The following is a 21,713-nucleotide window of genomic DNA, read 5'->3' on the forward strand; positions in this document are numbered from 1 at the left end:
CAGCGCTCGTCATGACCAAGACTGCCGTGGCCACTGCTCGCTTTGCATCGCCCACAATATTGTTCTGTTGCCAGGCTATTACCGTTGGAATCATTCCATTGACTCCAGCCATGCCTAGGAATGTTCCAATGTACCTCGGGGTTGGGTGCTTGACAAAGGCCATGACGCATAGACCGGTGATGGCAAGGCATGCTTGGAAAATGACAAAAAGTCCTCGAGATTGCAGCTTGTCTGCGAGCCATGCAACAACGAATGCTTCGATGACGGCGAAAATGGAAGGAGGCGCTGAGAGTAGGAAGGCGAGTTCCAGGGAGTACGATAGTCCACGCATGAGGATAATCGGAAGGAAGAACAAGAAGGCGTATACTCCAATGCCGGCCGACATGTACATGAGAGAGAAGGACCACACCTTCCAATCCTTCAAGGTATCCAAGATCCGTTGTGAGGAGACTTTCTGTCTTTCTTCTGTTCCTCGATCTTGTGCTAGTCGATCTAATACAAATTGCTTCTCTTCTGGGGACAAGAATTTGTTGCGCTTTGAAGCCGGAAAATCGACGATGACGAACCAAGCGATGACGGCGACGAAGCTGGTGAGACTCCCTTCGATGATATAAATCCACCTCCAACCTTTGTACGAGGTTTTGTTAGCAATTTGAATAAGACCGTACGCAAATATGTTTGCGAATGCCGTCAATGCCGTTGAAGTTAGATAGAAAAAGGCCAATCTCTTCTGGACTTCATATCGTTTATACCACGATGCGATCAGATAGACACATCTGCCATGATTAGATTTTGCATTCAGCAGCAGACTGATTCGGAAGATCATACCCGGGATAGAATCCAGCCTCAAATATTCCAAGAACTGCACGGCAGATTGCCAGACCAACCCAATTCGACAAAAAGCCAATTCCAAGGGTGACAAGCCCCCAGGCAAATGTGATTCCGGCAATCCAGTTGGCGACCCCGGCACTTTGAATGACCATATTGCTTGGAATCTCAAAGATGATATATCCAATGAAGAAGACGAGTAGAGCAATAGAAGCTCGATTCCCTTTGTCCAGGTCCACATCCTCATCGAGACCGGATATCCGAGCAACCGATATGTTGCTCCGATCCACCAGAGAGGCAGTGTAGAGTAGTCCAAGGATGGGTACCAGGCGTATATCGATTTTGCGAATGACCTTTTTTTCCATCTCCAGCTCTTCAGAGCCATTGAAGCGAGGCCCATCTTCGGCCTCGCTCATCCCTTCCCGATGAATGCTGGCTTCTTCACACTGGACAATACTTTCCTTCTCTGACATTGTTACGAAGAAAGAAGTAAAGGTAGCTTTGGTGAGTCTGTAAATAGGCCGAAGGAGTAGGACCAAGTGTCTTGAAAGTGAGCCGTAAGCGAGTAATTGATGATTGCTTGATACATGGCCCAGGTATATATATGTGTTTATATATATGTGTGTGTGCGTGTGTATGTTTCCAGCATTTGACCGCGTGTCCCTGGCACCCCGCAAAATCTCCGCCTGTTGGATACAAAGTCCCGCAAATGCGGAGGGTACAAGACAAGGTTTCTTAGCGCACGGACTCTATCCTCATCAAGAATTAGACTGCTTGCAAAGAGACGGTCAGCTATAGGCCTAGAATGTGCATCCATGAACTGAGGACTTCGCAGCGACTAGGCCATTCTACAACAGGGGTATGCTTCCCTCCAATTCTATTCGAAAGAATGGTTCATGGAAGGGACGCTTAATACGGAAGTGTGGGGACGGCGTGGTGGCCCTTTTGGGCCACGGAGACGGACATCAAGACGGTGGCAGCGGCTAAAGGAGTTGGCGGACGCGCGGACCAAAACGTTTGACCAATAATATTAGTTGGCTTGTCGACTGCTTCATTAAGCCCCCGGCGATACATCGGAAACACTGTTTGATCAGTCAGAATCTTCGCAAAGGTAGTCGACAAGGAGTGAACCAAATGGGAATCGAATGGACTTTGCTAGTGAAAAGACAAGAAATCACCCCGGCTTCTTGTCCGTGGTGTGACTTAAGGAAACACACTTGACCATAAAGGTAGCATCCAAAGCTCTAGATGTGTTCTGGCTCTATAGACATCCCATCTCTATACAAATGAAGCGATACTCCATATATTATATCTCATCTTTCCTCCGATTCAGAAGATAACGCAATTAAATTGTCGACTACTCCGTACTCCTAATCACAATGGCTACTTGTACAACAGCCGGCACTGAAACAACAAGAAACTATTTGAGCTCCAACAAGCTTGAGGCTCTAAGCTCAGCAGCTTCTGCTACCAATAACATTACGTCGCCGCAGAATGATACCGGGCCAAAGAAGCTATTCATCCCAGCACCCCCCAAGTTCACGGATAAACTTGAAGAGCGCGAATACCTAAAGGGGCGCCTGGCGCTGGCCTTCCGCATCTTTGGTCAACGTGGCTTCGACGAAGGCTTCGCGGGACACATCACTGTGCGCGATCCTGTCAATCCTACTACATTCTGGGTGAATCCTTTTGGCGTGGCATTTTCCATGATGAAGTCCTCGGACCTGATACTCGTCGACCACGAGGGACACGTTATCGGTGGCGGGTCAAACCGACTGTTGAATACGGCCGCATATCTCATCCACGCCGCAGTGCACAAGGCTCGCCCTGACGTGGTCTGTGCAGCCCACTCACACAGTCTCTACGGCCGCTCATTCTGTGCTTTGGGCCGGCCAATTGATATCATCACCCAGGACAGCTGCGTGTTCTACAATGATCTGGCGGTGTACAATCAATTCAAGGGCGCCGTGCTTGATGCAAAAGAAGGAGAAAACATCGCAAAGGCAATCGGGAGCAAAAAGGCATGTCTTTTGCAAAACCACGGGATTTTGACCGTCGGGCAGTCGGTAGAGGCGGCGGTCTTCTGGTTTGTGAGCCTTGACAAGTGCTGCCATGGACAACTCTTGGCCGACGCGGCTGCTGGGGGGCGTGGTGAGGTCACAATCAAGATTGATGACGAAGATGCAGCTTTTACTCACAAGGCCATTGGGAGCCCTCAAGCTGGATGGTTCAGTGCGAAACCTCTATTCGATGCCATCGCCGAAGAAGTCGGTGATAAATACAAGCACTAGAACCTTGGGTGAGAGCGGCCACTTTGCTCCTGGAATGTATTTCGCGGAATGCGTACGTAAAACCCCAATTTATCACGAATTCACAATCTGAAAGGCGATAACTGCCTATTATTATTGCTTTTGATTTTCGGCTGCTTATGTGTTCTTGTGTTTTTATTCCCAACAACACGTCTTCCCGCTTTCTCACGGCTATGGCACTCAACACTGCTGAGCAGTAAGAGCAACGAAACTCTCATGGCCGTACAGGTCACTCGACCAATAATTTACCAATCAGTTGCACAACCAGACATGTTGATGGCGGGCGGATCCGTCAATGTCAGCACGTAATTGAATGCGATCGCAGGTTTGATAGGAGCCTGGGCCCAAGTTGTTCGAATTGCCATTCCACTTGCTGGCAATATCTGTCATACACCCGCGTCGAATAAACACAAAATTGAATTTAACAAGGACTAGTCAAGATTCCACTGTGTGCTCTCTCCGATGAACATTCCTGGCGTAAAGTTGTCGAAAGAAGTAAAATTGAGGTCGAAGAGATCAAGGGCATCAAGACTGGAAGGGCTCAAAAGGGGTAGCTCTGTCCCTGGCCGACTCAGATCTTCAGACGTTGCTCTGGTTGATTGTGCGCTATAATCAAGGAGCCGGTAAAGACGACCTGCATCGTCTTCGTCGAGAATATGTTCTTGATCACCGGGGTCGACCAAATGCTGCAACGCTTCGGCATCTTTCTCAAATTTCCTAAGAGCCGCCAACTTTAAGAGCCAGTGTAAGTAGGGTGACAGGAGGGAAACAGCCATCAAAAGAAGACCTACCATTTGGGCCGAATTTGCATATAGTTTGGCTTGTCTTTCCAGATACAAAAAGTTCATCTGAACGGCTAATTTGGACATGTTCTGCGTGTTTTCATCCTTCGAAAGACAGTGGAGACAGTTGATTGTTCCGGCCACAAGCGAACAGTAGGCGTAGAACGAAGACCAGGTGGGCATGTTTTTCTGAGTGGCATATGATAGGGTATGCGTGAGATCTTGCGCATTCTGCCAATTTTTTTGGAGGCTATCAGAGAGGAAGTCGCCTGCGAATGGGGCATCGCCCGGGCGGTGTCGCCGTTTCAATACGAACGGGTGTTGTAATATACAATAACAGAGGTGATAAAGAATGTGTGAGAATATGCACAGCGCGATGTCGTTCGAATCTTCGCGACCACCAGAACTCCAGTTAGTTGGATCAAACGGCTGACGTTTGTCAAAGTAAGTTGAAAGTGAGCGTAGTCTTGTAATCAGTTGGGCATATTCGGAATTTTGTGTCGACGGTGGTTCCATTTGGGCTTGCCAGTTCTGCTGAAGAGAGAAACCCGCAATACGGCTTAAAGTTGATGTGAGCAAGATGACCCTCGCAAAGGCGCCAACGTTACCTAGCTGATCTGGGGGGCTCTCATTTAATAGTTTGAGTGTTGGTGAATCGTTCGGCGAACCGTCTCGAAACGTATTTTCGGGGCATGGGAGGCGAAGCCTCAATGCCGAATCTGGAAATAATCCGGTCCGATTTGTACCACAAGTGCCCAATCTATCCAACATATAAATTGACCACAGTGTCCTGCGGTGCTCTTCTCGGGTTGAAATCGCCAAATCGGGCGGCTCACTCATCAGGTTGAGCGACTGCGCAATGCTAATCGCCATACCAATACGAATCCACGCACTTCGATAGTTGCATCCTAGCTGTGTTATTTGAGTGAATGCCCAATTACCTAAGGAGGAGCTTACCGACAAATTGATGGACGGCAAGAAGGATGGTTCCTTGCACGGTACGATAGTCCGGGCCACTCTCGCTTTCAAAACACTCCGCAAGGATAGCACGCCAGGCCTGTGCTGCGAATTGATTGGATGCTAATGACAGATTGTCCTTGTAGCACGGATCGTGTGAGTACCGAAGAGTACTGGCAACAATTGCAAGTATGAGATATGGAGGTAGAGTGCTTCGAGAAAAGTCGGACCGGAAGGTCTCCTCGTGAAACATCGAATACGGTTGACCATGACAACATTTGAAATATGTATCAATCGCGAGTTGTTGGCTGGTTTTATTTAAGGGTTTGCCCAGTACAGGAGAACCCGCCGATCCTGTCGCGCACGCCTGCCCGTCAGAAGGCCCCAGGTCAAGATTGGATTCTGTAGCAGGAATAAGAGAGGTTCGATTGAAAGGGTTGGAATGAAAGTGATGAGCAGAAGAGCCGAGTTCGTTTTGGGCTATATCGTTTGGTCGACACCGGTCACTAGATTTAGGTCACCATCAGCAAAAAATGTTATTGGAGTGGAATCCCATTACCTGATTCGATCCTCTTCAATGAGAATTTCGGTGACCTCTTGGCCGTCACCAATATCAAAATTCGGCTGTTGAGTAATCAGCAATACCCTTGGCGGCCAATTTTTCGCATTGGGCTCACGAAATAATGATGATTCTGTGCCGGAAGTAGTTGCGATGGAGGAAATCTTGGCTGCATTGTTGGCGTATGCTGAGGATAAATGCACTGTTGGCCGAGACGGGCACAGAAACCACATGCTGGCCGTTCCCCGTAACAGCGCACTTTCTTTCGTCTGTTTATTCTTAGAAGGTGGATGATAGCGAGCAGAGCAGATTTCGATAAGCCTTGGATGGGGGCATAAATCAACTCAACTAACCGACAATTCAAGCAAGCGCGATGTGGACGCTTAGTGCCAATTGAACTAGTCAAAAACATGTTCGAATATGAAGAGACTTTCGATCTGAATGTGTTTGTCGTCGTCCTTGTACCAAAGATTGGCTTGGGAAAAGAAAGCGGGGATTGTGCATGCACCTCGTACATATAAGAAATCAACGAGGGTGTGCCGAGGGTGGCGTACCCCGCCTCCCACCCTTCGTAATTCTCGCTTAATTATGTGATGGAAAGGATTTCCAAGAAGCGGTCAGCTTCGCCTATTGTACCTCGTACTAGAAAGATATTCCTAGTCAAAAATATCGCGAGTTAAAACGTGACTATAAAGGCAAATCAAATGTAGGGAAATGCTTGATGGTGCCAATATGAACCATTTTGTTAGACACAGCCTGGGAAGGGCCTTACCTGAGGACTTTGCTAGACAAGAGTGCACAAAGCTATCGCTATCTTCTCTCCAGAATTCGCACTTGCTCCTGGGCATCAAAAGCCCCATGTGATGAACGGCCGTGGACTTGTTCCATGTGCAGAGCTGTCATATTCTGGGTCTTCCATCTTTCCATTCCATCTACCTAGCAAGTTTCTCTGGATTTTTCCAGATATGGTCCTTGGCAAGAAATCCGAGTCGACGAATTGGATCTTGCGAGGGTACTTGTAAGGGGTTGCATTTGATTTGTTAAATCTTTGCAACTCGTTGATCAGAGCGACCAAATCTTGCTGCGTCGAGGTTCTGTGGGAATATTCGTCTGTCAAGACAACAAATGCCTTAACAAATGCCTTCACAACTTCCTCCCTCTTGGATCAGGTGAGGAAATAGCCGCCGATTCTGCCACGGCAGGATGCAGCTTCAAGGTCGATTCAACTTCAATCGGACCTGGCACATTTGGCTTCACTGCTGGTTACGCGTATATAGACTTTGCGTGGGATTTACCTATGCGGTAACCAGCCGAGTTAATCACATCATCAGCTCTCCCGACAAACCAGAAGTAGCCCATTTCATCCTTCCTGCCCTCATCCCCGGTGCGGTACCAGGTATCCATCTTACCATTCACAATAAATTGGTGCTCTGGCCTAGAAACGCAGCCGTTTTCGTCAATGTAGCCGTCAAAGATACCGAAAAAGCTCTCAGCTTCGTTTGGCGATTTGATTTTCTGGGCGATATTGCCTTCTTCACTTGGGGCACATTCTCTCCCATCTACGTCGATTATATTTAGCGGGATAATAGGTTCAGGCTTCCCTATGGAGCCTGGCTGAATATGGCAATCTTTGAAGTTACCGCAAAGTAGGACAGTTTCGGTTTGTTCATAACCATTATGGATGTTCAGACTCGAGAGTTGGTTCCATTGCTTGATTACTTCGGGTTTGAGAGCTTCACATGCTGCCAAACATTGCTCGTGCGACTTTGGTGGATGTAATCAGTAATAATCTTTCGAATCTCGAAGCGTAAGTTGGCGCCCGTCGAAGACAAAAAGGGTGGCACCGCTGTTCCATGCTCCATAAAATGGGTATGCTACCTTCCCCAACGTAGAGAATTGAATCAGAGCCAGATCGCGTATGAATCAAAATTGGTGAACAAACCCTGGTCCGCTGTATTCCAAAAGAACTCCGCAGGTTCTAGCTGCATCCAAAATTTACTGGTATTGCTGAGTGCTCTCAAATCAGTAGAGAGCCCTAAATAGAATTTTCCTTTTCACTTACCAGTGGAAATGACACCTGGTTATGAAAGACCATTTTGGCAAGACCAGACATTCCCGAGGTAAAATATATTACTGCCGGATGATCCCAAGGAAGATGAAAAGACTCAAATTGGATGCTCGGATGCTCGGAGGGATGCTCCCAATAGCATTGTAATAATCAACCGTGTCTTCTGGAATAAGCCCTCCCACTTGTATAAGAGTCTTCACGGAAGGACACCGCGACTTAACCGTCTGAGACCTTTTGACTGTGGTCTCATCCCCAATAAGCGCAGTGGCTTTGCTCTTGTTGCAGCGATACTGAAGATCGTTTTGTTATCATCGGAGGTGCCGGAGAGAGAATTATACTACGTCGAAGAGCCGCGAGTGCGACCTCCCACCTGATTTTTCTTTGTCAGCTTCGATATCGTCTATGATTCTCCTTTCTGTATTCACTAACCATGCTGGGATTCTAGGTAGTAGAACGATTAAGACTTCGCCATGCTTTATACCTAGTTTTGTAAGCATGAAAGCGACTCTCTGGGACTGGTTCGAGAAATATTGAAAGGTCATTGAATGGTGAGAAGTCATGTCTTGGGATACTCAAAGCATGGCAACATGATGCGGATCATCTTTTGCCCATCTGTCGACAACATCGGTAGCGAAGTTGAAGTATTCTGGTCGTTTCAGGGACCAGTTTGTTGCCTGGTTTGGAGGCAAATCCTCCTTCGCATAACGCGGAAGCTGGTAATGAGTTGTAGAGACCCATTTGCCTGGATTGGCCATGTCTACGGATGGACAATTATGCTGTGCTCGGAGTTCGCTGGTAGGCGTGATGCTTGAGTATTTGCATTTGACGCAATAATATTGTAAGGTGACCGTGTCGTTTTCACAGACAAATATTGGTGGATAATGCTAGCGCTCTACCATCCCGTCAAATAGAAGGTATAAATGCCAGGAACATTACTGGAGGAAGGGATGATCTTCGTACCCTCTCATGGATTGCGGCCATTTCCCATGGAACCCTACTAACTAGATGTAGCGAGGAGCAAATAGAGGCTTTCAGCCTTGGGTAAAAAAGCATTAGCCTTGCTAACATTTTCCAATCAAGATGACCATATCCCCTTCATGCCGTCCCCACTCTCGCTAGCAGTTGCGAGAGGATATGACTGGGTGGTGCTCCGCCCCCACCACGGCTGCATATTAGGTGCCTCCGACAGGACCATTGTCGAAATCAAGATGGTTCCGAACTCCCCGTATACATGAGAGCAAACAATTTGGAGCGAGTCAGCATCTATTCCTAGCTCTATTCTCTGAGTCGCAATCCTCGGAACACATTGGAACTACCAAAAATCGTCCGATTGGGGGTGCTTTCAGCTCCCAGAGCGCCCGTCGACGAACAAAGTTCTTCTGTCCCTCACAGGTGGCTATTTATCGGCATATTCTCTCCTGATTGAGATATTCAAACGCTCCACGAATTACCTTTGATTTGAGCCCAGGTTCTTTACTCTCGTGCTCGCAACGTGTTGCCCAACCACGACTTCCTACCGTTCTGCACACAACTAGCGGATTTGAAATTATCTGAAGTGCTTGTCGACGAGTGAGGTTAAGATCGAAATACCCCCGTCTCAGGCATCAAATAGTGGACCAAACCCGGGCGATTATCCCCTAGATTCTCAAATGAGAGCTACTCGGATCGCCATTTAATCATTGTCTCAACAGCATAGAAACACAATGTCAAGGTGTCTTGACGTACTCCTCTATGGGCCAGGTTCCATCGGAGCGTTCTATGCTTTTATCCTTCATAGGTCACCGAGAGTCCGTCTATTTGTTGTTGCAAGGTCTGGCTACGAAGCAATCAAGTTGAATGGAATTACTGTCAAGAGCGACTCCCACGGAGAACATGTCTTCCGGCCAGTGCAAGTGTTCAGACAGCCGTCCGATGCAAAACGTGTCTTTGACTATGTTGTATGCACGAACAAGGCTGTCGAATCGGAGCGAGTGGCTCGTGACCTTGCCCCCGTGGTGGATGTGGGAAGGACCACCTTTGCGCTGATGCAAAATGGCATCGGGATTGAAGAGCCTTTTAGAAAGGCGTATCCTACTTGTCCAATTCTTAGTGGCGTGGTGAGTTATCCCTTGATATATCAACGTTGTTGAGGCTGAATTGATATCGCCACCTTACCCTCAAGACAATAAATTAATGCTCTGCGTTCAGGTATGGGTAGGAGGCGCCCAACTGTCTCCGGGTGTTGTCCACCACTATCCGCCCGAAAACACGGAGATTGGCCTCTTCGAAAGCCAGGACATCAACGCGACCGTGCAACAAGAAAGCCTCGATCAATTTGTATCATGTTTCCGCGAAGGGGGGACTCAGGTGCAGGTTCTCCCTAACATTCAGACCGCTCGCTGGAAGAAGACAATCTGGAACATGGCCTGGAACTCTATCACAACTCTCACATCTTGGGACACAGCGTCATGGCTCTCATCATCCACTTTTGCGGTTCCACTGACGAGAACGTTGATGGCAGAGGGAATCAGCGTGGCCAAGGCATTACGAATTCCCGAGGTAGATGACGACTTACTTGATGAATACCTAATGAAGATCAGTCAGTTGGGGCCTATCTACAGTAGCATGTACTACGATAGCAAATTTGGAAGACCAATGGAAGTGGAAGCGATCTTTGGGACTGCGGTCCGAAAAGGGCGTGAGCTGGGTGTCTCGACTCCAACTTTGGGATTGGTTTACGGGCTTTTGCTCGCCATCGATGCCCGAATGGCATTGGATCGCAACAAAGGGGAGGAAGCATGAAAGTCACGGACGACGTTGAAAAGTTCGCGAGCATTCTCACCCATTGTACCCTTTGAACCCATCGACAGTGTAGGAGAGCATTGCTTTTAACCATACCATCTCTCAAGAGAGACAATAGAGTCTATAAAGGTTAATTTTAATAAGACTGGGGGATTCATTTGCTATCTTAATGGGCTGCGATATGCCACTTGAGATGACCCTCATCGACCTCCCTCGTAGGCAGACTGTTCCAGGTCATAAATCAGTCATTTATCTCCTTCCCTTCCGCCTCGGCGTGAAGAGGCGCTTCTCACCCCGATGGTGGACACAGAAATCACTACATGAGAGCGCTGTTGTTGTTGAGTTGTTATCTTTGCGCCCTCGGCACACTTGCTCCGTCTTTTGCCGCCAAGAGCTGAAGAGCCAATTAAATCATGACGAGGCTCTACCAATAACGGCTTACCGATTGGCAAGATGCGTTCCTGTTCAGCCGCACGCTGGCTTCAACGACATGCACGCTGCACAGCCCGACTTGGAGTCGAAGCGTTGTGTCATCATGCGAGAACTGAGCTTGGTGACGAACTCTCAACATGTCGGGCATCACAACTTCGGAAACGTCCCTGGCGAGGCCGTTGTATTCTCGGTTGCGCGAAAACACAATCCGGCTTCTTCGGTTCAAGGGAGTTAGTTGTGCGAAACACCTCAACCGCCTTCATTGCGAAATCGAAGTGGCAGAGATCGGGAGTAAGGAATACGATGCAGTCTCCTACGTTTGGGGCTCAGTGGAAGAGCAGAGCGAAGTTGTCTGCAATGAGCATTGTGTGCGCATCCCAACGAATTTACTTAACGCGCTCCTTCAGATCTGGACGGAGCTTCCCGATCGGTTATTGTGGGTCGATGCTCTTTGCATTAATCAAGAAGATCAGATCGAGAAGGCTGTGCAGGTTCGTTTAATGGGCCCGATTTTTTCTGAAGCCACCATAGTCCGCGCCTGGCTCGGAGACGGTCCCGAATACTCGACGGAAGCATGGCGGGAGCTGGAGGAATGGTCCACATATGAGCTCGAAGGTGGGCGCCTGCACGAGGAATACCAAGACCGCCGCTTGATCCCTCAGCATCTGGCACGCGATGAAGAGACAGAGAACGCCTTTTGGGCTGCTATATATTGGCTCATTGCCGGTCCGTGGTTTACCAGAACTTGGATCTTTCAGGAAGCTGTGCTAGCTCAACACGCAATCGTTCACTGTGGGAGACTCTCGATGGAGTGGAGCCAATTTGCAAAAGGAGCAATGAACATCGCCGCGGGATACTTCGAGGGGCCCGCAGACTCGCACGCCTGGGACATTGAGAGGGGTAGAATGCTCCTCGGGGTCAAGTCCTCCACCGACTTTGGGCCCTTTTTTGATGCTTCTGACAGATCTCCATGCTGCTTACTGGACCAGCTAAGTCTTAACTGGCAAAGGAATTGTTCGAACCCTCGGGATAAAATCTACGGCGTCCTAGGTGTTCTGAGCCTGTCCAACACTTATGCCATCAAAGTCGACTACAGCCTGCCCACTAGCCAGGTCTACGCAGACGCTTGTTTGGCATGCATCAAGGTCGAAAATAGGATCGATATGCTTCGAACTGCCGGCTTAGAGAATCGGATTTTAGACCGTCAAAAACGATACCCAAAACAGGTCGAGCTACTCCGCAGCTCGATGTCTCCCTCAAGGCTGGAAACGGCTCTCGACATTGAGCAAAACCTTCCATCATGGTGCCCCAATTGGTATTTGCCTGTTGGTCTGAGAAACCTTGTACAATCGGCCCCTCAAGATGTTTACCCACCGAGTTCCTCCGAAACAAAGTACTTCGACGAACCCGTTATTGGAATCGAGACCGCTGGCTCCTGTCTTCAGCTTCGCGGTTTTGTTCTCGGACACATCTCGGTTTTCTCTGGTCAATTCTACCTATGTGAAATCCCTCGGGCTAAAGACTCGGAAGTTAACAGCGAAACAGATGAAAGAGGCTCAGCGGCTCGATATGAGGAGCTTAGCCAAGGCTCCAGGAAAGGTTCTCCGTCGTTGTTGAGCCACACATCTTCTCTGGAAAATCTGGACGGATCGCATTGCTCTTCTGGAATTGCTCGAGACGAGAAATGTGTGTCCCTTACGTCACGAAGCAAGCGGCAAACCTGGTACCTCGAAAGGTATTTGAAAAGCTCGCCCAGTAGAGATTCACACGTCCAGCGTACGGAGCCAACCATTGAACCTTCGATCCTCCTTGACTGGATTGGTCTTCCACGAGATGAGAATAAGGAGTCAATGGGCATCCCTCGTCGGCGATACTACCTCGATGACATCCCCCCCGATCTCATCGAGCCCACCTTCATAAGAGAAGGAGACTGGTTAGCCATGATATTTGGATCCCACGATATACATGTACTCAGACCTCACAGGCCATCTACTCAGAGTCCGATGGGTGACGAAGACTCTCGACGTGAAACCGCACGGTTCATTCTTGTCCAGCGATTCTTGGGTGTGTTGAATGCATCCGCACAAATGTTCTTCAGACACGGCGTCGGCGCGTTTCCACCGCAGACGTCGCCTTGTTTCCGGACCGAGACACTCGATTTTGTTCTAGTATAGGGTTGAATTCTGCTCTCTACTCACATATTGTATGGTGATTGGGATCAAGACGGAGGCCGAATTTAGAAGGCCCGTGCCACCCAACCCGGTCATATCCCTACCAAGCACGCCTGGAAATCCTCACTGGCAAAGGTCCAGGATTGGAATTGAAGCGCTCCAATATCTCCAAGCCCTGATTTGGCTCCAAAAGTTGAAAGTCATATCGAAAAACCAAACTGGCGACGAGGATCTGTTGTTCGACGATGGCAATATTCCTGCCTAGACACGCGCGGGGGCCCGCACTGAAAGGGATGGTGTACTCCCTCAAGTTCTGAATCTGCTGGGGATCACTGTCGTCTAGCCAGCGATCCGGGTTGTAGCTTTCCGCGTCGACGTAAAGCTCTTCCTTGCGATGCACGGCGTAAGTAGGGACCGCGACAGTCGTGCCATGTTTGAAATGGCGACCAGCAAGTGTTACGCCCTCCGGCGCCGTAACGATTCGCTGCAGACCATATGCAATTGGCGGCCGAAGACGAAGCGTCTCGTCTATGCAAGCCCTGAGAAATTTGAGATCTTTGACCAGTCCGTAAGGCGCAATGGCGGTGTCGTTCGGGAGCACCTGATCTAGCTCTTCTCGGAGCTTTCGAAAGTATTGTGGGTGGCTGATCAGGAAGTACATGCCGCTTGACAAAGCTGCTGCGGTGGTGTCGCTGCCTGCGTTCAACAGGACAATTGCGTCTATTACCATCTCCATGAATGGAAGATTTCGAGGTTTTCCTGTTCGGGGATCAGCGAGGATGTTTCCAAAGAAATCCTTGCTCGGACGGTCCGGCGACCCCTGAGCAATCCTTGTGCGAACTTTGTGCAGGCAGAAGTTAGTGAAATCATCCGCATCTTGAGCGTGGATCCAACGCTTGATTGTGGCATTTGCTTCAAGGAGGTCTTTCCAAAAACGATGCCACATCTTGGAGCTGCCTTGGGCCAGCGTAACAGAGAACCGAACTCCCTGTTGCAGTGTGTTTATCGTGCTCCGAAGGACATAGACAGGACCGGTCCTCCCTTGGGCCCACGATGCATCAGAGCCATTTTGACAGAAGCCCAGCTTGATGCCCATAGACATATCCGCTATGACGTCCAATGTGAAAAAGTTGAACCAGAGACGGATATCTATGGGGTTTGCCTCTTCTTTGACGGCATTACAGGCGCGGTCAAACGTTTGGATAAGCCTGGATGCATTTTCCCGGATGACAGGCTCCATCTCCACCACTGTTTTGAGGGCAAAGGCGTTGGCGAGATACTTGCGTTTTCTTGTGTGTTCGGCACGGTCAGGGACCTGTACTATGTCGTAGTGCTCGCCTTTCAACAGCTCATAGAAGGTGTCTTTGTTGACTTTGTCGATAGCTTGATGCCCATAGATCTCTTTGATAGCGCGAGGATCGTTGATGGAGACTGATTTGGGTCCAATCCGTACGATGTCACCGAGACGCTTGTGCTGCTCCCATATGGCTCTGGAACGACGTTGCAACCAGCTCTGTCGCATTAGCCACAAGGGAGTGGCAGCAGCCCAGACATTGGGGGCAGGATATTTTCGAAGGTCCAGCGGATCATAGAAATAGTCCCAGACCGGTTTCGCCAGTACATAGCAAACCGCAGACAAGCATAGCACTGGTAATCATTTTGTTAGCCAAGTTGTCCGCCAGACGAGATATTGCAAAGTCGGCTTACCTGAAATAACTGTTGTTAGCATGATGAACGAGTTGGTGTCGAACCTGTGAGTCGACCTCCGAGTCGCATTGCAAATGGGATGACTGCCAGCCAGCACCACGTTTTATCACAAAGAGAAAAGGGCTTCGGATTCATCTTGACGCAATAGCCCAATAAGGAATGTGAGGACGATGCAATGAAAGAGGGTTAAATCAAGAATACCCGCCGAAAGCAGCCGAGGGATGAAGGCCTCATCATTGCCACGGTCGTATTGTTCTACAAGAGAATAGCGCTACGGAGGGCCATGGGTACCCCTGGTGCCCCAGGCGATCCATGCAAATTTCTAGGCCGATATCATACCAGATCTGCCAAAGAGAACACTCACCTTGCTACAGCCACCGGGTGGGAGAGAAGTCAAAAGGACAAAGACGGTGAAAAATTCACATAAGCGAGAAGACCTAGCTCCGCGCAGACTTTCCCTTTTGGGCGTTCCGGGGTCTACTCCACATTTCCCCCGCCTTTGGGTATTTTGACGACCTCCATCGTGACTGACTGCCTGTGACTTCATAAAAATACTTTCCAGAAAGGGATGTTCTCTTTCGACTACGTTCACACATTGTCAGACTATGTTTAATCGCATCCACGACGGAGGCTGGACGTAAACAATGTGAGGAAGATGGGTCGATTGAGGTCTCGAAATGCGTGGTAGGTAAAGTTGTTTGCTCGATACGGCGGATTCCTTTCCACATACCAATGGTTGCTTCACCGAGAGTGGGCTGGTGTTGATTGTGGACACGTTGAACAGTCTGACATGCAGACAACGACATCTCAGATGTGCGTGAATAGTTTCCTCTCTCAACCCGTGAGAACATGGTCATTGGCTGAGAAATCGTACAGGCGACGAGTTGTTACCCTCATGCTTGCGATGTCAAAGGGCAAATCTGCCCTGTTCACATGGTCTCAACATAGGTTTCCGCAATTTTACCACCACTCATCCGACCCTCGCGAAGCGTGGGACAGAAGGAACCTCCCCAACAAACATTCCTACCCCGATCGCTAGCAACAAGGACGCCCCTCGGACTTTCTTCCAGAACAGTTAGTACATTAAGGTATACTCCTACAAGCAATCTGGGAAGAGCTAATGTATTGGCTACAGTCACATTCGTTGATGAAACCGTTTCGCTGAGCAAGAACTTGCGCCGGAGTGACTCCAATGCTATTCGTACGGACGCGGACAAGGTTGACTTGGCCTCCCCGGATCACGAGCAAACGCAGGCGCATGAGACTTCACCCGACATACAGAGCAGTGACGACTTTTCCACAGCGCGGTTGTTTAACAATCCGCCGTCTATTTTTGGCCTTCCTCTGAATGCGACTCTGTTTAGCTTCGCTCAAGAACCTCAGTCGACTGGGTCCTTGCTACACGCTGATGGTCGCCCAAACTCAGAACCCTACCCAGTTGTTTCTCCGGATCCTTTAGGCGACGCCGATGCATTTCGAAATTTGCCTTGGAATGTAACGACAGCCACAAATGAGTTGGGTGGTCAGTCGTACTCTATTGGTCCATCTTTACCTCCTGCCGTTAGGCCTGGTAGAACGCCTCTGGAGAGCCCGTTTCCTAATGAGGCCACCGCAACGAGTGCTGCTACCTCTTCCAAATTCAGAAGATCACAGATATCGTGTGAAGATACCGTTGTTCTGCATCCCAGAGAAGCCCATCTGGTGAAGCTTTTCACGCAGACCTGGGGTCCGATCTTTGACTGCCTGGACCCGGATCGCCACTTTTCTACCAGCATTGTCCAGGTTGCGCTGACAAAATTCCCTCCCATTCTGGACGCCATGATGGCAATTTCTGCGTTGCAACTCAGCCGGGTGTCTGGGTACCCATTTGCCGCAGCAGAATATTATCGAGATCGTTGCTCGAAAGCTCTGGTGCCCATCCTTTTGAGTCATGACAGGCCCAGCTCGAGCGAAGAGACGTTGTTCGCAACGTATGTTCTTCTGAGAGGCTATGCACATATCAATGGTTGGCCGGCCTACTTTCGACCAGGATAGCGGTAAAGAATGGCTGACATTTCGCAGACAACCTCGAGGATAGCCAGCCTGACAGCCTCTTCACCGCTGCTCTAGCGTTGAACACGAGCTCAGACGTAGTTCCATCCGAAGAAGAGTCCCTGATGCGTGCAGCATTCTGGGTCCACCTTCGCCAGGACATTCACGTTGCGTTGCTGCTTAAATGCCCGATCCGTAGTGACTTTGAGCCATGCCTTCGGAAAGATGAGATATTGTCCAGCCTCGAAAAGGAGGTGCAGGGTCAGGGAGTGTCACAGACAGCCATCGACTGTGCGTGGGGTAACCGCATGGTGAGCCTATTGTGCGACGTGATCAACTATTGCTTTCAAGAGGGTGAGCGAACCCTTGAGACCTGGACGCTACTATGGGTCGACGTCGAAAGGTGGTGCTTTGAGAAACCGCCCTCGTTTAAGCCATACTGTGAGAGAGAGCGAGACCCCAGCCGGAATAGGGTGTTTCCTGAAATTTGGTTAACATGTGATTGGCATGGTCTGTTAATGATCCATCACCTTTTACGACATTTGCTGGCTAACCGAAAATTCTCAGTTGTCGCGTCACTATATTACCACACAGCCAAACTTCTCCTCAAAACCCATCGGCCTTATAGTAGCTGGCGAATGAAAGCATCCGACATGACCCCTGGATACGACTTCGACTCGATGGATGAAATATTGCTCCACGCGCGAGCCATCTGTGGTATCATCATCACGAACCCCATTGCTCAAGCCCTCATAATTGCTTGTCACATGGTAAGGAATCCACAACAAACTTCCCTTGCTCTTACTTACCAGGATCGCTAGATCAATGTTGCGGGGGCATTCTTTACCGATGAGCAGGAACAGCACGAGACTGTCAGATTGCTGGAGATGGCTCAGGCAACCACCGGGCATCCTTCCACAAAGGCCAAACAAAAGCTGAAAGAAGTCTGGACCAAGAGGGCAGTTTTGCGAAAGCACCTCTAACGATACCTCAATTTTCTCCCCAGCTCTTTTTCGCCTCGTCTAAACGCCGCTAGACGACCCAGACCAAGACAGATAAGATTCCCGATAAAGCCGATGTCGAGGTGGAGCCTGTTGTTGTACCTTTCCGCACAACGTCCAAAACGAGAAGGTGAGGACGAGGCTAAACCCAATCGTTTGTGTTTAAGCTTCGCCAAAAACGCTCGCAAGACCCCAGAATATCGAAAGAGGAAAGTGAACACGAATGCGGGGACAGACGGGGATCCGATAACCGGGGTGGCTGTGACATGGGGTTGGCCCGTGGGAAACGCAAGACCGGCTGGGACAGTCACTATATGTAGGAAGCCATATGGTCCCAGATGAGCACCTGCAATTCGTACCAAGTTCATCGCATCGCCCTCTAACAAGAAGGATCACTATCAACCACGTCGCCGCAATGGGTCTCCAGGGGAAATACCTCCGAGGTGCGGTTCTGATATGTGCCGGCTTCGGATATGCACTGTTTGGCTATGTATGCTTCTTTGCAAATTCAGGGGAAGCAAAAGTATCAGCGAGGCTCATCGTTTGCAACAGGATCAAGGAGTGCTGAGTGGACTACTCTTGATGAATCAATTCACAAGCCAGTTCAATCTGATCAACCCTGACGGATCGTCAAAGGCCAGTACGGTCGCCAACATTGTGGCCCTTTACGAGGTATTCTCCCAGGCTTTGGTCGCAAACTTCCAGCGGACACTTATACTTCGCGGTAGATTGGATGTGCAATTGGAGCACTGAGCATCATCCCCCTTGGAGAGCCTCTGGGCCGGAAAAAGGCCATGTGCTTAGGATGCGTATGTCTCTCTGTCCATGATGTCTCGTTTCCGAAAAGCCGACTCACAATCTCTGTCAGGTTATAATGATCGTTGGTGCGATTATTCAGACAACCGCCTACGGCGTGCCTCAGCTCATCGCCGGACGCATCATCACTGGCATCGGCAACGGAATCAACACCTCCACCATCCCGGTCTGGCAGGCTGAGCTTACACGCCCAGTATCCCGGGGTCGCGACGTCTCCATTGGATTCATACTCAATATCTTCGGCCTGGCAGTGGCTTACTGGGTCGGCTATGGGACATCGTTTATCGATTCGAGCTTTTCCTTTCGCTTTCCAATTGCTTTCCAGGTTCGTCGAGCGCGTACCCTTTCCCCTTGTGACAGGCCGTAAGTAACGCGGGACCCAGATTGCTTTTGCTCTTGCGGTGTTGGCAATGCTTCCTTTCTTGCCCGAATCGCCACGGTGGCTCATGTTTCATGGGCACGAAGACCAAGCCACCAAGATACTTGCTCAGACCATTGGTCAGAGACGTCTGGCCATGGACGACCCCGCCGTGATCGCGGAAAGCCGTTCCATCCGCGAGACAATCGAGCTCGAACTTGAGGTCGGAAAAGAATTTGCTCTCGCTGAACTGTTCACGCTGGGCGAAACAAAGAACTTTTACCGAATCGCCCTGTGCTTCGCGGTGCAACTTATGCAACAATTCACAGGTAATTTGGGCGTGTGACATGGCCTGTAGTCGTTTCGCTGATATCCAAGATAGGCATCAATGTCATCTCCTACTATCTCACAGTGGTGTTCAACACGTCGATCAAGCTTTCTCCCAATCTATCCCGGCTCATGGCTGGCTTCAATGGAATCGAATACATGCTTGCGACCATCCTTGCCGTCTTCACGATCGACCATTTTGGACGACGCAAGTTGATGATGGTCGGAGCCGCAGGCCAGGCGCTCAGTTTGTTTGTCCTAGGCGCACTGGTCAAGAAACTTGATGAGGGGTCAAATAACAAAACAGTTGCCGGGGTCGCTGCTGCCATGCTGTTCCTGTTCAACACCTTCTTTGGGCCAACATGGCTTCCGATTCCCTGGTTGTACCCGACGGAGATCACAACACTCCGCTTGAGGTCCAAAGGTGCAGCCATCGCCACTTTCTCGGTCTGGATTTCCTGGTATGGAACATCCAACTCCATAAACCCCGTCATCCGGCACTGGCCGATAGCATAGTTTTGCCGTGGCCGAATTCACTCCGCCGGCGATCGTTCATCTTGGGTGGAGACTCTACGTAAGTCTCCTGAACCTAGCTTTTGTCTCATACCTTTTAACCTGTCATAGCTCATGTTCGGAATTTTCAATGTGGCTTTTATCGTCATAGGTAATCGGCCATATCCGTTCTTCTCTCCTTCAGGCATTGGCTAACAGCCCGTCTATCAGTGTTCTTCTGCTTCCCGGAAACATCTCGGAAACGGTCAGTCTCCAGAACCCCGCGGGAAATTGTGAAGGAAAACAACTAATGATGCTCAACAGCCTGGAGGAAATCGATGGCATCTTTCAGCAGGATTTCCGCACGCGTAACAAAGTTGGCAACGCCCCGGCCTTGCTTCTTAACATGGAAGCAGGCGAGATTCGAAGGAGACAATCGGAAGGTCAGAAGCGCGAATATGTGGAGAAACTGGGGACGGAAGGCCATGTTGAGGAGGCCACTAATGCTGAAGACTGATGGGGATGGCAACTTCCAAGCCGACGTAGATTCGATGGCGAGGTCGACCTATAATAGCGGGAGGCATTTGGTGAATCGCATATTGAGCGCGGGACACCTTTTCCTCTCTTCTTTTTGTTGGCCGCCAAGCCAAGGCTGTGTGACAAGGCTGAGTCTGGCTTCGGCGTTCTATCCCTGTGGCGTATGACATCACTCTGACACGCTCCCAAAACCCCCTCCATATGATGACCCTGTTTATAAGACCATGAGATCGCCACGTCGCGGCATGGGATCTGCTGGTAGTTCCGGTAAGTTTTCCAGTAAATTCCCCTATCCAACAAACGAATACCCCACAGAGATAGTGCCCCTTTCACTCAAAAGCGTCAAAATGGGACTTCCTTACTCCAAGGAGATCCATTCGGCCTTTGAGCAAGTCACGCCGCTAGTCGCCGCGGGATTCGAAGTGCTCCAAACGACCAAAGACATTGCCATTCTGCTGGCCGTCATCCAGGTCGTGACGGTCATCACGTTGATTCTGATCCTGCTGGCTCTGCTAGCCTTGCTGTTCACCGTGAACCCAGACCTGGTCAGGGAAAGAGAGCAGCTGGTCACGCCTGCCATGCAATGGCTCGCCAGTTGGGTCTTCAAGTACGGCGGACCTGCCAAAACCCTTCTCAAAATCACATTTGTGGCCGGTGGTCTGCTATCGGGGTACGCCGTCTGGCAGGGCCTGGCGACGGGCCACAGTGAGCCCATGTCGGAGGAAGATGAGTCCGATGAGACGGACGGAAAAGCAGATGAAGACAAGGCCAAAGATAAGGGAAAGGAGGGAAACAATAGCGACGAGAAGGACTCGAAGAATGGCAAGGACGGGAGCAAAAAGAAATAGTGTGCCAGAGGCGCCAGATTGTGCAAATTGGTCAGTTACCATTACCCTGTTCTATACCCCCTTCTGGTTGTCGCATGTCGACTTGGATTATTGACGCTTGGAACATCTTCGTGATAGAAACCCCCTCCCCCTCCTCCCCCCCAGAGACCAGTGATATGCTGCTCGAGTTCTGTTTTGTGATGGAGTTAAAAGCACGCATACGACCATGGACGAGAATTAATTTTTTCCTTCCTTGCAACAGACTCCCCTACCTCTTCCTATTCTAGAGCGAAAGGCGCAGGCTGGAGTCGGATACCCGCGGCATTGCACTCCTATAGCCCCTTGTCTCTCCAGCTTTTTCTTGAGGTAACAATTTCATAACAGCAAAAACCTGCCCGGAAATGTCCGGTCATTTGACTTATTGCTTCTTGGAGATGACGCGCTCCTCTCCGGTCAATCATCGTCGCAAGGGCGCAAACCTTGCCACAACAGGGCGAGGGGCCATTCCGTTGTTGGTCAAAGGGCGTACTAATTTAGTGTTGCTCAGGAAAACCAGCAGGAAAAAAGAAGTTATCGTCCTCAGGGCGGATCAGAAATACTCTCTCCTCCCCCGCTTCCGTGATGAGGCGGGCCCTAGAATGATTTGACTTCTTGATGTGTGGGCCAAGAAGACTGTACAGCGTAGGGCGTAGGGCAGAGTCGGCAGCTCTCTTTTTTGCCGCTTAGGGGC

At 49.8% G+C, this 21,713-nt stretch overlaps 4 protein-coding genes across 4 annotated transcripts; 2 read left to right on the forward strand and 2 right to left on the reverse strand.

The window, feature by feature from the left end:
* Positions 1-3,568: 3,568 nt before the first annotated feature.
* PV07_05594 (uncharacterized protein) lies at positions 3,569-4,435 on the reverse strand (the record flags this gene model as incomplete). The annotated part of the gene is made up of 1 exon (XM_016392504.1): positions 3,569-4,435. One exon carries the CDS (start codon positions 4,433-4,435, stop codon positions 3,569-3,571), a length of 867 nt encoding a protein of 288 aa, XP_016250023.1.
* Positions 4,436-8,075: 3,640 nt separating this feature from the next.
* Positions 8,076-8,258, reverse strand: PV07_05595 (uncharacterized protein; the record flags this gene model as incomplete). The annotated part of the gene is made up of 1 exon (XM_016392505.1): positions 8,076-8,258. The coding sequence occupies one exon, from the start codon at positions 8,256-8,258 to the stop codon at positions 8,076-8,078; it is 183 nt and encodes a 60-aa protein (XP_016250024.1).
* Positions 8,259-10,853: 2,595 nt separating this feature from the next.
* PV07_05596 (uncharacterized protein) lies at positions 10,854-12,905 on the forward strand (the record flags this gene model as incomplete). The annotated part of the gene is made up of 1 exon (XM_016392506.1): positions 10,854-12,905. One exon carries the CDS (start codon positions 10,854-10,856, stop codon positions 12,888-12,890), a length of 2,037 nt encoding a protein of 678 aa, XP_016250025.1. The 3' UTR covers positions 12,891-12,905.
* Positions 12,906-15,489: 2,584 nt separating this feature from the next.
* On the forward strand, positions 15,490-17,608 carry PV07_05597 (uncharacterized protein; the record flags this gene model as incomplete). The annotated part of the gene is made up of 6 exons (XM_016392507.1): positions 15,490-15,584; positions 15,634-15,668; positions 15,730-16,599; positions 16,656-17,135; positions 17,193-17,395; positions 17,447-17,608. 6 exons carry the CDS (start codon positions 15,490-15,492, stop codon positions 17,606-17,608), a joined length of 1,845 nt encoding a protein of 614 aa, XP_016250026.1.
* Positions 17,609-21,713: the final 4,105 nt, after the last annotated feature.

This window comes from Cladophialophora immunda, assembly GCF_000835495.1.
Source record: "Cladophialophora immunda strain CBS 83496 unplaced genomic scaffold supercont1.3, whole genome shotgun sequence".
In the NCBI taxonomy this organism is placed as follows: Eukaryota; Fungi; Ascomycota; class Eurotiomycetes; order Chaetothyriales; family Herpotrichiellaceae; genus Cladophialophora; species Cladophialophora immunda.